This window comes from Panthera uncia, chromosome F1 (assembly GCF_023721935.1).
Source record: "Panthera uncia isolate 11264 chromosome F1, Puncia_PCG_1.0, whole genome shotgun sequence".
NCBI lineage: Eukaryota > Metazoa > Chordata > Mammalia > Carnivora > Felidae > Panthera > Panthera uncia.
In genome coordinates, this window is record NC_064813.1 from 65,701,691 (window position 1) to 65,717,257 (window position 15,567).

Below are 15,567 nucleotides of genomic sequence, written 5' to 3' on the forward strand. Positions count from 1 at the left end.
CATTCTGTACACTTTCTTTTAATTTAAATACATATTTTTAATTTATTTTTGAGAGAGAGTGGGGGGGGAGGGGCAGAGAGAGAGGAGACACAGACTCCGAAGCAGGCTCCAGGCTCCGAGCTGTCAGCACAGAGCCCGATGTGGGGCTTGAACTCACAAATGGCGAGATCACGACCTGAGCCGAAATCCGTGGCTTAACTGACTGAGCCACCCAGGCACCCCCGTTCTGCACGGTTGTATCGGGATGTTGGAGGTTTCTTGCTGAAGCGGCTTTTCAAGATGCCGGCAACTCAGGAGGAAGCTCCGGAGATGCTCTTGTGAAGGACGTCGTCCAGTTCGTTGGCCCCGTGAGCTGAGCTGGCGCCTTTGCTGGGGTGCTGGCTGCGTGAAAACCAGTGAGCCCCCCCCCCCCCCGGGGCAATTCGCTGCTCCTGCTGGCCCTTCTAAGTCAGACACATGCTCTTCCTCAAGGGGGACGTGGGGGTGAGCCTGGAGAGCAGCCTCCGGGCCCTCAGTCCCCGACCCTCTGCAGGGACAGGCACCTCAACGTGTGTCTGGGGAGTGAACACGCCGGGCAGTTCCCTTGTGCTTGAACCAGCGTTCGGTAAAGGCTTTTGCTCTGGTCTCTGCCCGGCCCTGGCCGCTGAGAGGTGCTCTCTGAAGTCACAAGTCAGGAGTGGGGTTCCGGTGCCTGGCCTCAGGCAGAGCCACCCGTTCCTGGGAGGACCTGGCACCCGGTGTAGCCTGGTCTGAGAAGATCGCGTCGCCCTGGCGGGGTCCCGGCTGGGGTCCCGGCTGGGGCTCCAGCCGGTTGTGGCCGCTCTGGTCTCAGTGGGCTTGGGTCGAGCTGGAGGGGCTGGCTGTGTGCAGGAGGCCGAGTGAGCTGCCTGCTAATGGGGCGCCCCCCCCCCTCCCCGAGCTGCTCCCTGGGGGCTGGACAAGGCTGGGATTGTTCCCTGGCTCCCTTTTGTTTCACTCGCCGCCCAGGCCTGGCCCGCCTGCCACTCTCCCTCGCGGCAGCCTGGCTGGCGGAGCCTGGGACTCTGCCGGAGCGGCCCTGGGCCCGTGGACCCACAGGCTTGGGAGCGCCCCCTCCCCCCGAGCTCTGGGTAAGGACGCTCCCCTGAGACTGTGACACCCGTTCTGGGGACCGGAGCTAAGGCGACTGCTCCCGCCCCTCCTCTGTCTCCACGCCTCCGGTACAAACTACTCCAGAGACCCTAGGCCCTCCCGCAAAGGGGGAAAGGGACTCAGGGGACATAGGCCCGGGCGTGTTCCGTGTTCGCTGCCACCCGTCCCCCCGGGGGAGGTGGGGAGGTGGGCGGCGTGCAGGATAGGCCACACCACCCCCATCCCACTCCTGGGGGCGCGGGGGTGCCCTCGGGGGCCTCACCTAAAAGCTCGGCCAGGGCACAGGGGTCGGAGACCAGGCACCCGGCTCAGGGGCAGAGGGCCTGGCAGCAGTGGAGGCTGGGGGGGGCGGGGACCCGGCAGCGCCGGGGTCCAGCGTGCGGCGCGGCGCAGACACAGCCTGGCCCGGCTGGCGGCAGGAAGACGGGCGGGGCTGGGCCGTATTGTTGCAGGGAAGTTGGGGCCTGGGGAGGGAGGGTCTTACTCTCTCTCCCCTGGGGCGACTCCACCCGCCCGGCTGGCCCAGCCCCTCCACTGGTGCCAAGGAATGTGCCTGGGAGAGGCCGGCGGGGCGGCAGAGTCGCGGCCACCTGGAGGCGGCGCGCAGGTCTGGAGCCGAGGGGTACGGGGCTCAGGAGGGTCGGGGACCCCGGGGTACGAGCGTAGTGTTCAGAAGAGAGCCAGGCATCCCGGTTCCTCGCCCCTCCCGCGGCCATCCGGCCTCTCCAGGAATTCTCCGCCAGCGCCATAAGTTTCCTCTGTTCAGCCAGGCTCTGCGGCCCGAGGGGCTTTCTGGTGGTGGCACGGGGGTGCCGGGGCCCTCCCTGCGCTGACCTCCACGAATCAGGGTTCTCCGGGGACAAAAAAACTGGGGGCTGGGGGCCTAGATCCAGGGTCTGGGGCCACTCACCGAGGCAGCCTTCCAAATGGGGAGGATCCTGCGCTCGCTCTGTCCTGGGCTGAGGCTGAGCAGCCCCTCTGGGGAACCGAGTGCTCCCGGCTGGGCTGGGATGGAGAGTCGGGGAAGCGGGGCCGCCCCCCCTCCCTGGCCTGCGGGAAGCAGCTCAGTGGCCAGCTCCCACCCACACGCGCGTAGGTGCCCACAGCCCACCCCGGGGCCCGGTTACCAGGCCCGGCCTGGATCTGGGTGAGAGGGGCCTGCGGACGCGGAGACCTGATCCCCCTCAACCCGCACTTTGTCTCCAGGTCAGCGTGGAGGTGCCGGGTCACCATGCTCAGTCTCAAGCTGCCCCAACTCCTTCGCATCCACCAGGTCCCTCGGGTGAGGGGCTTGACCCGTCGACTCCCCCTCCCCAGTGCCGACTGGGGCAGAGGCTCTTCTCTTTGAGCCGCTGGGGAAGTCCTTCCTGCTGGCCGGCTCGTCCCTGCCGTCCCCCTGCTGAGGACCTGGCTGGCAACCCCTCCCGGAGCCCAGGACGCTCCTCCCTCCAGAATCCCCTCCTTCCTCAGGGCGCCCAGTCTGTGCCGCCCCCCTCCCGCCCCCTCCTATCTGGTCCCCTCCACCGGCTCTACTGTTTCTCATCTGCTTTCTGGGTATCCGCCCGTGGTAAGATGGGGGACGGTCGGTTTGGCTTTGAGGCCTTTGCGACCTCCAGCCCATTCTCTTGAACGCTGCTTCCGAGAGCTCTCGGCGAGAGAAAGGGTCGGACACAATGACGCCCCTCTGTCCCACCCGCCACCGCACAGGTGTTCTGGGAAGACGGCATCATGTCTGGGTACCGCCGCCCCAGCAGCTCCGCCCGGGACTGTGTCCTCAGCTCCTTCCAGATGACCAACGAGACGGTCAACATCTGGACTCATTTCCTGCCCACCTGGTGAGGGGTGGCCCGAGGGGGTGCGGGGCGGGCGGGCCGGCGGGCCGGGCGGCGGCCTGAGCACCTGCCCCGCAGGTACTTCCTGTGGCGCCTGCTGGCGCTGGCGGGGGGCCCGGGCTTCCGCGCGGAGCCCTACCACCGGCCGCTGCTCGTCTTCCTGCTGCCCGCCTGCCTCTACCCCTTCGCGTCGTGCTGCGCGCACACCTTCAGCTCCATGTCGCCGCGCGCGCGCCACATCTGCTACTTCCTGGACTACGGCGCGCTCAGCCTCTACAGCCTGGGTGAGCCCCGCGGGGCCGGGGTCGCTCCGGGGGCGGGGGCGGGGGCGGGGGCGGCGCTCCCGGGGCGCGGCGGGGGGGGCCCCCCTTCGGGCCTCAGCTGCCGCCCCTCCCCCTCCCCCTCCCCCCCAGGCTGCGCCTTCCCCTACGCCGCCTACTCCATGCCGGCCTCCTGGCTGCACGGCCGCCTGCACCAGCTCTTTGTGCCCGCCGCCGCGCTCAATTCCTTCCTGTGCACCGGCCTCTCCTGCTACTCCCGGTGGGTTCTCGGCCGGTGCGGAAGGGGAAGGCGGAGGGACGGGACAGGGCACCCCGAACACACCGGGGGCGAGCGACGGGGTACCCGCGCCTCGGGGTGGCCGACGTGAGTAACAGAGCCTGTGCTTGCTGAGGATGCCACGGAGGGGGGCGGGGCGCACCCCTCGCCAGCGCCGCCCCCTCGAATTCTCGCTACCCCGCCAGAGGAGGCAGGCGTCCGTCCCCCCCCCCCCCCCCCCCCCCCCCCCACTCCCGCCCCCCCCCCCAGGGGAGGCGGCCCCCCCCCCCCCCCCCCGCCCCCCCCCACAGGTGTGGCCGGTTCCAGAGGGGTCACGTGCCCTAACAGCACGGACATTCCATCCTGTCCCTCTGTGACCGCCACCCCCGCCCCCGCCCGGAGAAAGGATGGCGACCGCCTCTCCCTCCCGCCCCCCAGGTTCCCCGAGCTGGAAAGCCCGCGGCTCAGTAAGATCCTCCGCACGGCCGCCTTCGCCTACCCCTTCCTGTTCGACAACCTGCCTCTCTTCTACCGGGTAAGCGGGCCTGGGGCCCGGACCTCCCCGGAGCCCCTCCCAAAGGCCGTCCCCACCAGCTCCGCCCTCCCTTTGCCAGCTTGGCCTGTGCTGGGACCGGGGCCACAGCTGCGGGCGGGAGGCGCTGAGCTCCAGCCACACCTACCACCTGCTCTGCGCGCTGCTCACCGGCTTCCTTTTCGCCTCGCACCTGCCCGAGCGGCTGGCCCCCGGGCGCTTCGACTACATCGGTGAGAGGGGCAGCTGCCCCCCCCCCCCCGGAGGGGCGCGGGGACCGAGGGATCGAACCCAGGGGCGAGGGAAGGAGGAGTGCTCCTGGAAGGGGCCCTGGTCCCGGCGCTCCCCTCCCCCTCAGGTGGCCCCGGTAGCAAGGACACGAGGGGCCTCGTGCAGACCAGCTCGTTCACTGCTTCGCGAAGGTTTTCATATTCCCACTTTGGGGGAGCAGCAGGCCCGGAGGACGAGGTGACGGGTCCCAGGGTGCGTCCGGGCCGCCCCGGGAATGGGCCGTGTGCCCTGACCTGCCCCACCCTCCCCGCAGGCCACAGCCACCAGCTGTTCCACATCTGCGCGGTGCTGGGCACCCACTTCCAGCTGGAGGCGGTGCTGGCTGACATGGGGTCTCGCCGCGCCTGGCTGGCCGCGCAGGAGCCCCCCTTGGGCCTGGTGGGCACGCTGGCCACGCTGGGCCTGGCGGTGGCCGGGAACCTGCTCATCATTGCCGCCTTCACGACCTCCCTATTTCGGGCCCCCAGCACGTGCCCCCTGCTGCAGGGTGGCCCGCCGGAGGGGGGAACGAAGGCCAAACAGCAATGAGCCTGCCCTGGGGAAAGGCAGAGGCCAGGCCCCCCTCCCCTCCCCATGCCGGGGAGGAGCCCGGAAGGGGCACGTCGGGGCCTGGGGCCGAGAGTGACCGAGGGGAGGGGGCACAGGAGAGGAGGGCAGGGGGCAGGGGGTGCTGGCCGTGAGCAGGAGGGGTCAGTGACGGTGCTCTCAGGGGGCTGGGGCAAGTGCCGAGGGTCTGAGAAGGGCAGTGCAAGCTTCCGGGGCCGGAGCGCCCCGGCTGGAGGCTGGGAGGGGGAGGCGCTGGGCCCCGACACCTGGTCCCTTCCTGCCTGCGAGTCTCTGCTGAGCGCAGGGGGGTCACTAACACGACTAACCTAGGCCTGCCTCGCGTGCTTGTTGCGCCGAGGCCCGCTGGCGCCCTCGCCTCCCAAACGGGCTGTTTGCCCACAGGGATGTGGTCTGTCGGTGCTGGTCACAGCCGTGTGCTCAAGGTGTCCAGGACCTTGGGTCTAAATTTGGGCGTCGTGGCTGGTGCAGGGGCTTGTGGGGGGAGGGGTGCTGGGCTCGAGGGGGGAATCCTAATAAGACTTTTAGGAAGCTGCTCTCGACGCTTCCAGAAGAGGCGAGTACAGTACAAATAAATAAGTCAACAGCGGACTTTGGGAAGCACTTTCTGGGACCAAAGAGCTCATACTGCCCCTCCACTCCCGTCCCCGCCCGCACCTTCCCTTCCCTCCCCTCCCTCCCCTCCCACGCCACGGAAGCCACGGACGTCCACGGGCGGACAGAGACTCGCAGCCCCACCAATTCCTCTTCTGGAGTTTATTTTGGAGCAACGGGGATGCCGGGGGCCCCACACGTGCCGGGCAGGGAGGTCAGGGCGCCGGGAGGGGAGGGGTCCTGGGTGGGGAGCGGCAGACGGAGGAGGTGGGGGGCGCCTGCTCTAGACCATGCCGTAGAAGCGCCTGTAAGCGTCCTGGAAGCCGATGTGGTCAGCCAGCTCGTCACAGTCGGGGTTGAGCTCACATATTTCCCTCTTGGGCTCCAGGGGGTCCGGGTAGGGGGCTGGGGCACTGACGGCCCAAGAGAGTGGCATCAGCCTCCAAGAAACATGCCCACCCCCTCCGCCCACGGCCCTGGCAGACCCGGGTCCTGGCCTTCGCCCCCCACCCCAGCCCGGATCCACGGCCATGGCCACGGCCCAGCACTCACCCCAGCCCAGGGGCCAGGTAGCGCCGGAGCCTCCTCACCACCTCACTGCCCTCCTGCTTGGACACGAAGGCTGTGGAACAGAAAGGCAGAGGTCAGATGGCTCTGGGTCTGGGGGCACGGCGGGCAGCCCCGCAGGCACGGCCCCCCACCAGGCCCTGCCACATACCTGCGCCTCGGCCTGACTCTGCACGGCTGGGCTTTGCATCTGCAAAGGAGAGGGCCCAGTTCACCCCTGCTCACCCCCCGGGCCTCCCCTCCTCCTCTCCCTGCACTGGGACTGAGCCTGCAGGAGGTGGTTAGACCGGGAGGGCGGCGGGAGGGGAGGCGGGGGCAGAGGTGGGGGCACTCACCTGCCGGGCCAGCTGGGCAGAGGCAGAGCACGGCCAGGGCCAACAGGGCGAGGATCGTCAGGGGCCTCATGGCGTGGCTGTCAGTGGCCGCCCGGGCTGCTGCTGGACTTCGGCTGGTCTGCCTCTCCCGCCAGCACCATTTTATACCCTGGGCTGCGCCCTGGAGGCGAGGGTGGGTCAGGGGGAATCTGCCAGGGCTATTTGGGGGTCATCCGCCCCGGCTCTGTAGGCCAAACCCCAAAGGATGTTGTGGTTGGAGCTGAGCTGCCTGGCCAGGCCCCTGGAAGTGATGGAGGAGGGTGTGGGCCTCCAGCCTCTGGACAGGCCGGGCCCCTCCCCACGGGGGTCACCTCAAGTCCCCCAGCCTCAGTTTGAGCACCAGCTGGGTGGAGTAGGAGGGGCAGGAGGGGAGAAAGGGGGGCTCGAGGTCTAAAATAGACTCAAGTAGAGCTGGACTGTCGCTCTAAGACTGTGATTTCCACTGACGGCCTGTGGGCAGGAGCCAAACCCCAGGGAGGGAGGGGCCCAAGGCAGCGATGCCCTCGTTCACCCGGAGGCACCCTGCCCCGGCCAGACACCAGGGGGAGGCCTGGTGTGGGAGCTGCTCGGCTCTGCTCAGGCCTCGTGTGTCGGGACCGGAACCCAAAGCCAAGAGAGGTGGGCCGGGAGTGAGAGCAGGACAGCTCTTCTGTCTGGGGCGGTGGGGACCCTCTCCCCTGCGCCTCTGGCACATGGGGAGGCAGAGCCAGTGAGGAGCAGGGAGAGGGCCCCTCTGCCTGGCCGTACAGCCTCCCCAGTGTTAGCAACTGTGGGGACCTGTCTCCTAAGAGGCAGACATCCAGCCCGCAAAGGCCCATCCCAGCACACCTGGGAGCCAAGTCCCGCTCGGCCCAGCCTGGAGAGGAGGGAGGGTGTTCTCACGCCCGGCCCACCGCAGGTGGGGACCTGACCAGGCACTCCCCGCCCACCCCACTGCCCCGTGTTTGGATGCTGCGGCTCCACTGAGCTTAATTCAGGGCAGCAGGTGGCCAGCAAGGGCCACCCTGATGTCGGAGTGTTCCCAGTGCTCCCAGACAGACTGCACCTGGCCTCTCTGGGGTGAGGCCCTCTCCGGGGCCCTGCCTTGTACCCGTCCCCTCACCGCCGGCCAGAGGAAGCACCCATCCCGCCCGTGGCCGAGCCCCTCCTGATGCCTGGCTGAGCCCTGGCCGGGGAAGGGGGCAGAGCACCAGCTAGTCGGAGGGCCCACCCGCTGGCGCGCATGCTCACCGTGTGCACACCCCGGGGGAGGTGGGGGCGGCACAGAGCCTTTCTCACAATGAACCCAGACAGCAAAGAGGGGTGGAACCCAGGGGTCCAGCCTTCTGTGACAAGGTCTTCGCTGCCCTCCTGCACCTGATGGTCGGGTACGGCCTCCCCCCACCCCCACCCCAGCCAGGGCTCTGAGAGCCAAGAGGGGTCTTGGCCTGGGAGAGGCCCCGCAGAGGAAGCATCCTCACAGATTACAGTGTAGGAAGTGCAGGAAGTTTATTTACGGATATGGGGAGAACGTGGCACGGGTCCTCAGGCTGGCCAGCAAGGGGGCAATCAGTGGAGAATGAACACAGACTCCCCGAGCGGGGGGGTGGGGCGGGGGGAGGGGAGGGGCTCAGGAGCAGGCAGGGAACGACTCCTGGGATTGGAGCTGCCCAACAGTCCTAGTTACAAGAAAACAGGGAAGAATCTGAAGTGTGTGTGTGTGTGTTGGGGGGGACCCCAGGGGAGCCCCCAAAGCAGGACAGACAAGCCTCATCCTCCAGCTAATTCCATCCCCACTCAGGGACTGGGCACCATGCCAGTGGTTCTCGGAGGCCAGGCCCTCGACCTCGACGGCCCTCTGCTCCTGGTCCGGCCGTCGCCTCCTCACTCCGGCTCCCCCAGCACAGCCACCAGCTCCTTCTGTTCTCTGTGCAGGGCCTGGCAGCGGTAGGAGGGAACAGATGAGAAAATCCAAACCCTCTGCCTCCACTGTGCTGGACTCCAGGCCTATGTCCCCCAGGACAACACAGAGGGGGTCTTGGCTCATGTCACAGGCCCAGCAGGGGCCCCCCTATTCAGCAGGTGTTCACGGCAGGCTGGGCGCCATGGCCACTGACGCTGGGCCTCCCCAGAGCAGCGCCCATCTTGAATAAGGGTCCCCAAAGTGTCCCTGTGATCCTTTGACCTCCATCAGTGATTTCTAGTGGAGGAACTTTCTTGACCTGACTGTGCTAGTGGCTGGGCCCAGGCTGAGCTCAGGCAGGGACCAGCTTCACACACGCCTTGGGCCCGCAGCGGCACCGGGTGAGGTGGGTTATGAGCAGGGCCCAGAGAGAAGAGTGACTGGCGGCCTCGTGGTGACAGAGGGGGATGGTGGGGCAGCACCTTGCCTGAGGACTCAGCAGGGTGGCCCCAAAGTGCCCCTACACAGTGCCAGGCTGTGGGCCCTGGTCACGAGCACGCTGGGGCCTGCTTCCCCAGGGACCCCGGAGCCAAAGAGGGGGTGATGTCAAGAGGGAAAAGGCCGGCTTCTGGCCGTCCTGCTGCGGGCCCTCCAGGGCTCAGGGTCTTGGCAGCCAGGGACCTGGGGACCCGCTGCCCTCCGCCGCAGGAAGGCCCGCCCCAGGAGGGGAGCCATCGGGTGGGAGAGAGGAAACAAGGTGGACACCCGGACAGCGGAAGGAGCCCAACAGTGTGGCCACCGCTCAAGCCCTGCTGGCAACCCTTGACCAGAGCCACCTCTCGAGCCGGTAAGAAAACCCATGTTGTCTCTACGGCCGTGCCCGCTCCCTGGATCCTCAGCCAGGTCACCCACTCACCCGCTTAGCCCCAGGGGACGTGGGCCACTCTCAAAGAGTCCCTTCACCCTCAGAGAACGCAGTTGTTGCACAGAGCATGTTTTATGTGTGCCGAAGGCTCTAGACGTCATCCTGATGTACATGTTTTAAAGCTACTGGGGAGCAGTTGTGTGGGGAACCCCATGTCACCCCGACTAACACGAGGTCGTGGCCCCCTGGGCCCGGAGCCTGTGCCCGAGGGTAGGGCCGGGCACTCACCTGCCAGGCCTGCTGCCGGGCCTGGCCCCGCCGCTGGAGCTCCTGCACCTGCTGGCGCCCGGCCACCACGGCCTCCGCCAGCCGCCTGTTCTCCGCCTCCTGTTTGCGCACGTGCCGCTGCAAGGCGTCCCGCTGCTGCCGGAAGTAGGGCACCAGGGCACTGCGCAGGTCCGCCTCCGGGTTCCCGCTCGGGCGCCTGCGAGGCCACAGGGGGCACGGGGATGGGGCGAGTGGTGACCCTTTCCCCGGCACGCCACGCCCCCCCCCCCCCCGACACCCGGCCCCACGGCCGCCTCTGTCCCCAGAACCACGTGCGCCCACTCCCCAGACACGGGGCTGGAGGGTGGCGTGGGCTGGGGCAGGATGACAGGAAAGGCCCCAGCAAGGGTTGGGTAACAGAGGAAGTTGAGGAAGACAGGCCTGGAGGCAAGAGTGGGGGGCGAGGCCTCTGAAGACCCCAAGTGGGGGGTGGGGGCGGGTCTGATGAGCAGCCGGGTGAAAGACACTGCAAGTTCCTCAAAAATGTCTTTTTCAGTTCTATAACGTCATTCTCTTAAGTATTCCGGTCACAAAGCATAAAAAAATTGGAAAGCACAAGAAAGGTGTTTTGTCGCTCTGGCCTAACGTGCTGTTCAGGCGGGGAGGGCGGGGGGAGGCAGGAGCTAAGGGCGCCTCCACCTTGCGCGGGACACCCCGGGAATGCGGCCCCAGGGGCAGGTCTCTTGGGTCCAGTTCACTGCTGATCTCGGGGCGTGTGGTGGGTACTCCCTAAACATTTAAATGGACGAGCGAATAAAACCCGGATGCCCGGGGCCAGCCGGCCGGAAGATCGCCAATCTGCCCTTCCTCCTCCCGCCGGCTATGTGCCCCGCGGGCCAGAGGGGTCCTGAAACGAGTCCCCCCAGGAAGGCTTTCGTCAGCCCGCCCGCGCCTGCATCGGGGCTCCCCTTCCCGGAGGGCACCACACGGGTGGCTGTGCCCCGAGTCTCAGGCGTGTGAGCTCTTGGCGGAAGCCCCGTCGGGATGCTGGGGGGGCGGCCTCTTCCCGCGTGAGCCTCGCGGACCACCTTCTCACCAGGCCGGCTCCTCCTGGTCCTTGCGGTCTTCCACGATCTTGTCCAAGGCATTCAAGACGGCTTCCAGGTTCCCCTCTGCTTTGATTTCGGAGATTTCCTCCTGAAGAGAGAGCAGCAAAGGGCTGTAAGGACACCACACAAGCCCACAGTGAAAGTACAGGACTCAGTAACATTCTGGCGAATTCCTGTTCTGTGCCTTTGTACCCACACGCCCTCTTCCCTCCAGGGGACTTTAGTAACGAAGAACAGAAAGCGTAAGATGGAAAACATCTGAAAAGAGCCTGCCCATCACCCTGGGTGCCGCAGCCCCAGGCCCAGAGCACCCCGTGCCGGTGGCACAGATGCGTCTGGGTGCTTCCGGGCCCCCCTGGCGCGTGCCGGCAGGGAGACAGAGCCCTCAAGAGGGATCACGGTCACTGAAAGACCTGAATGCAGCGGCCTCTCTTGGGCTCCCTGTCGTATGCGGTTCCGTTGAATTCAACGGTTTGTTAAGTGCCCTGTCCGTGCCAGGCCCTGCACCAGGTGCTGGAGGTACGAAGACGAGACCACCCAGCAGACAGTCATGATGCAGGAGGACAAGAGCGGGGGTGTCGAGGTGCCCGTCCTTGGGAAGGAAGGGACGGCGGCCACCGTGGCCTGACCACTGGGGACCGGCAGGGGCTGAGCGTACGGCCCTTGCCTGCAGGACCCGAACCAGCACTGCCTGCCGGGCTCCCTGCCACTCACCCGGACAGACGTCTGCAACTGGGTGATAAACTTGTCGTAGATTCGTTGCGTCATCTCAGGCTGCAGCTGGTAGAGGCGCTTGTAACAGTCGGTGAATCTCTGGTAGCTGGTGGGAAGGAGAGCCAGCCCTCAGCAGCTGCCGGGGCGCCCCCGGGCGCCCCCCCCCCCCCCGCCTCCCACAGCAGGGCTCCGGGCCAGGTCAGCCTCACCGCGCTGGTTAAAGGCGGTGGGTGCAAAGCGTCTCGCCTGCACCTCCGGTCACTGCAGACGGCTCAGCCCCACCTGACCACTCACTGCCTCTCCGCAGAGCCGCAGGGGAGCCCAGGGGTTACCCTCAAGGGTGGGTCACGATGGTCCAGCCACTCAAACCACCAGGGTAGAGGGCTTGCTAAGGCTCAGCGCCAGCCGCCTCCCCGGTTTCCAACCAGCTCCCAGGTGACACTGCTGCTGGTGTGGGTAGGGGTCCCGGAGAAACTCTGGTCGCTCCAGGCCCCTTGCTGGGCTGGATTAGGACAGGTGGCCTCTGGGAGAGTTTTCCTGCCTCCTCAAAGGAGCCACAGAGGAAGGAACTGATGCCCTTTCTGGAGGACGTGACCGTATCCAGGTGATGCGTCCGGCTCCCGGCCACCGCAGGGGTCTCTGGCCTGAGGGCAGAGTTTATACCCTAAAGAGGCAGAATGGAAGGAGGGAAAGAACTGGGGTCTCTGAGGACATCGTCAAGCTGCCGAAGACGCCAAGCTAGAGTCCGCGCCTCTCGGGGCTGCTCGCTAGTGAAATGATGGATGCCTCTTGTTGTTCAAGCCATTTCTAATCAGGTCTCCGGCAGCGGCGGCCGAGAGCATCTCGCTGCTACAGCCCTTATAGCTGGAAAGACCGGGGTACCCGGGACACTTCTGATGGCTGGCCGTCTTGCACAAAGACATGCCAGTAAGTTAAAGAAGTCTCTTGCCTTTTCTCTCCCCACTCCTTGCTTGCTTGTCTCTCTCTACCTTCCCCCTCAGGCCCTTCCCCTTCTGCCTATGTCCATGCTGGCCGCCCACGGGCTACTGGCCACTGGGCGGGAGGGAGGCCACACGGCCCTCCTGGAGATTCTGGCAGGGAGATGGCAGCAATCACAGACACTCATGAGAACGTGGTGATGACCACTGTGGAGGGCACTTAGAAGGAAAAGGGCCACGGGCTTCAGAGTGTCACGGGGATCGCCATTAAGCTGGGGGCGGGTGGGGTGGGGGTTCAGTGACAGCCTGTCTGATGAAACAGTGTTCAAATGACCTGCTGGAAGTGTCCAAGCCAGCGAGCGCTCAACCACACAAAAGCCCACGTCTGTGCTCGGCTGTGGGTCCGGATGTTCCTCAGCTGTGTGGCCAGGCTGGAATCGGGTCCCTGGAAGCCCGTGCGCAGCCCGCCCCCGCCACCCCCCCTGCCACCGGGACTCACTGCTGGCCCTCGGCCGCCCCACCCCCCTGTTCCTGCCCCTGAACAGGGGCTGTGAAACAGGTGACAAGGGAGAGCACACAGAGGCTTGCGAGGGACAGCCGTTACATCTTCAGGAGACACAGCCAGCACGGAACACTAAATTATATAATCTGGCAGTAAGTTATGTTAAAAACAAGGTACTAACTATTCAAAACACACGGCTTCCTAATCCTTCCAGCACATTTTCCTTGCGCGAGGCTGTTGGCGGCGTCCCCGTGGAAGCACTCTGTGACGGTGCCCAACCACCCATCTTTCCGCAGCTCTAGTGAGTATTTACGCCTCGGAAGCTGGCAAACACAGTCAGCCGGGGCTTTGTTTTTGGAGGGCCGGCTGCAAGCCTCTGCCGCCCGGCCCCTCTGCAGGAGGAACAGTCTCTCCCTGCTGGAGGGTACACATCGGACACTGGTGCACCTGGGGGCAAGGAACGGACGACTGGCACCCTTTGCCCTCGGCGGAGCCCTGGGGATCCTGTGGTGCTGCCGGTCCCCCTGGCCACGCAGTCTGTGGCTCACGAGGGATGTGGAGGGACGCAGGACGCCTGGCCAAGCCGGGCTGGAACTGAACCGGGTAATTGTGGCTTGAAACGGGCGCGGCCTGGACACTGGAGATCCTGTTCCTCCTGCCAGCAGCCCGCTGGACGGCAGAGGGTCTGAGCTGAGCCAGACCCCTCTCCTGGGGGAGCCTCCAGTGCCGCCGGGGAGGCTTTCCCGAGGCCCCGCTGGGCTCAGAGCTCAGCGAGAGCAAAGCACATTCGCACACATCCCTGGACACGGAGCGCAGGCGGCCACACTGGAGGCCAGCGTCAGGGGACAGGAGGACAGGGATCCTTGCTTTGTATTTTTCCAGCTTGACTGTAGAAGTTGAAGGCTGCGGCACGACGGGGCCTGGCTCACGTGTGCAGTGAAACGATGGCCGCCAGAAGTGCACTAAACATCCATCGTCGTCTGGTAGAGACACAAAGTTTTCCCCTCGTGCTGAGGACGCTCCGACCCCCTCCCCACAGAGCAGCGTGAACCGTGGGCACCACGTGGTACACCTCGGAGTACTCCCTCGTCCTCCAGCCGGACCCTCGGGCCTGTGTCCCCCTTCATCCAACCCCTCCCCGCTCTTGAGAGCAGGTGCGGGCCTGGGAATGGTGTGAATGCCCTTATGAATTTCTGGGAAAAATACTCTCAGGGAGAAGCAGGAAAAGTGATGCATTTCCATGCGGCCCCCTACCACAAGGTCAAGTTTTGTCTTGTCAGGTAAACTAATATCCCTGTGGGCGGGGACGCCATCTGCAACATCACTGGGATCTCCAGGCTGTCCAGAGCTGTGACCACCCTGCAGACCAGGGGCTGGGGCTGAGGGGAGGCCTGCCCCATCACTCTCAGCCATCTCTCCACCCTGGACCCCAGGCTACTGGGCCCGGGCTACTTGGGCGGAGGAGTACTCCCTCGTGAGCTTCCCCGGTGGCCTCTCTGCCAAGCCCCCCTTTGCCCTCTGCTGGAGTGGTCTCCTGGCCGTGGCCTTCCAAGGGGACACAAGGGGCCACCCAGCTATGGGCTGGGCACTGCACACTGGTTCTGAGGACTCCCGGCCTGTCCTTTTGTCTGGGTCCAAATCCTACCTCTACCACTCATCTGATGAGTGATCTCTGACAAGTTCTTCACCTTTATAAGCCTCAGTTGCTGCCTCTCTCAAATGGGAATAATAACTATATGTACCGCGCCTAGCACATTGAAAAGCTCCATGTTAGCCACAGTTATTATTTTTTTAATTAAAAAAAAATGTTTATTTATTTTTGAGAGAAAGAGAGAGGGTGCGCACGAGCAGGGGAGGGGCAGAGAGAGAGGGAGACACAGAATCCAAAACAGGCTCCAGGTTCTGAGCTGTCAGCACAGAGCCCGACGCGGGGCTCGAACTCACGAACCACGAGATCATGACCTGAGCCGAAGTCGGATGCTCAATCGACTGAGCCACCCGGGCACCCCTAGCCACAGTTGTTACTATTAATTTCAAAAGAACGGCCCCCACTTCCCCCTCAGAAGTGTCCAACAGTAAGTTGGCTTCCCGAGTCAAGACGTCTCCTCCCCCACAGAAGGCAGGCTCTTGGCAAATGCATCCTGGTGGCAACCCTGTGGCAGAACAACACACTGGCCCCACTACAGAGAAAAGGCTAAACTGTGCCCTCCCAAAGGGTTACTTTTGTTATCAATGGAAGTTTCTTCTTCAAAACAAACATGACTATATTAACTGGTTTTAATCTATTTTTTCTCTTATACTTAAAAAAATTTTTTTAAGTTTTTTCCATTTATTTATTTTTGATAGAGAGAGACAGAGCACAAGTGGGGGAGGGGCAGAGAGAGAAGGAGACGCAGAATCCGAAGCAGGATCCAGGCTCTGAGCTGTCGGCACAGAGCCCAACGCGGGGCTCAAACCCACAAACCGTGAGATCATGACCTGAGCCGAAGTCAGACACTTAGCCGACTGAGCCACCCAGGTGCCCCTAAGTTAACTTTTAAGTAATCTCTATGCCCAACGTGGGTCTTGACCTTACAACCCGAGACCAACAGTTGCTCGTTCCACTGACTGAGCCGGCTGGGCACCCCTCTCTCTTAAATTCTTACTCTGCAACATCTGAGGCACCTTCACTGGTTTTGAAATGCTTCACGGAAAAAGCATTGCACTTACTGCACTAAAAACTCACTGCAAATTGAGTTATCACATAAGTTTAACTTTTAAAAACAATTGACTGCAAAATATTTAAGCCCAGCGTCCAGCCCTCCGTGGTGTGTTAACCTGCCCGCCAGCGCCTGTTCGCGGAGTGGCCAGCAGAGGGCGCTCTGTCCC

The 15,567-nt window shown here is 64.6% G+C and overlaps 3 protein-coding genes across 3 annotated transcripts in view; 1 reads left to right on the plus strand and 2 right to left on the minus strand.

Moving 5' to 3' along the window:
* The first annotated feature begins 1,642 nt into the window (after positions 1 to 1,642).
* PAQR6 (progestin and adipoQ receptor family member 6) lies at positions 1,643 to 4,943 on the plus strand. The gene is made up of 8 exons (XM_049634804.1): positions 1,643 to 1,738; positions 2,338 to 2,413; positions 2,839 to 2,966; positions 3,042 to 3,247; positions 3,377 to 3,503; positions 3,939 to 4,035; positions 4,115 to 4,265; positions 4,577 to 4,943. The coding sequence occupies exons 2-8, from the start codon at positions 2,363 to 2,365 to the stop codon at positions 4,849 to 4,851; spliced, it is 1,035 nt and encodes a 344-aa protein (XP_049490761.1). The 5' UTR covers positions 1,643 to 1,738; positions 2,338 to 2,362; the 3' UTR covers positions 4,852 to 4,943.
* Positions 4,944 to 5,750: 807 nt separating this feature from the next.
* On the minus strand, positions 5,751 to 7,037 carry BGLAP (bone gamma-carboxyglutamate protein). The gene is made up of 4 exons (XM_049634809.1): positions 6,384 to 7,037; positions 6,200 to 6,238; positions 6,034 to 6,103; positions 5,751 to 5,894 (listed from the first exon to the last, which is right to left on the minus strand). The coding sequence occupies exons 1-4, from the start codon at positions 6,451 to 6,453 to the stop codon at positions 5,765 to 5,767; spliced, it is 309 nt and encodes a 102-aa protein (XP_049490766.1). The 5' UTR covers positions 6,454 to 7,037; the 3' UTR covers positions 5,751 to 5,764.
* Positions 7,038 to 7,891: 854 nt separating this feature from the next.
* PMF1 (polyamine modulated factor 1) overlaps positions 7,892 to 15,567 on the minus strand; it is a 17,011-nt gene continuing 9,335 nt past the window's right edge. Inside the window, 4 exon segments of the mRNA XM_049634808.1 lie at positions 7,892 to 8,339; positions 9,458 to 9,653; positions 10,533 to 10,633; positions 11,260 to 11,365. Of these exon segments, the coding sequence (XP_049490765.1) occupies positions 8,286 to 8,339; positions 9,458 to 9,653; positions 10,533 to 10,633; positions 11,260 to 11,365 (457 nt within the window). The 3' untranslated portion in view covers positions 7,892 to 8,285.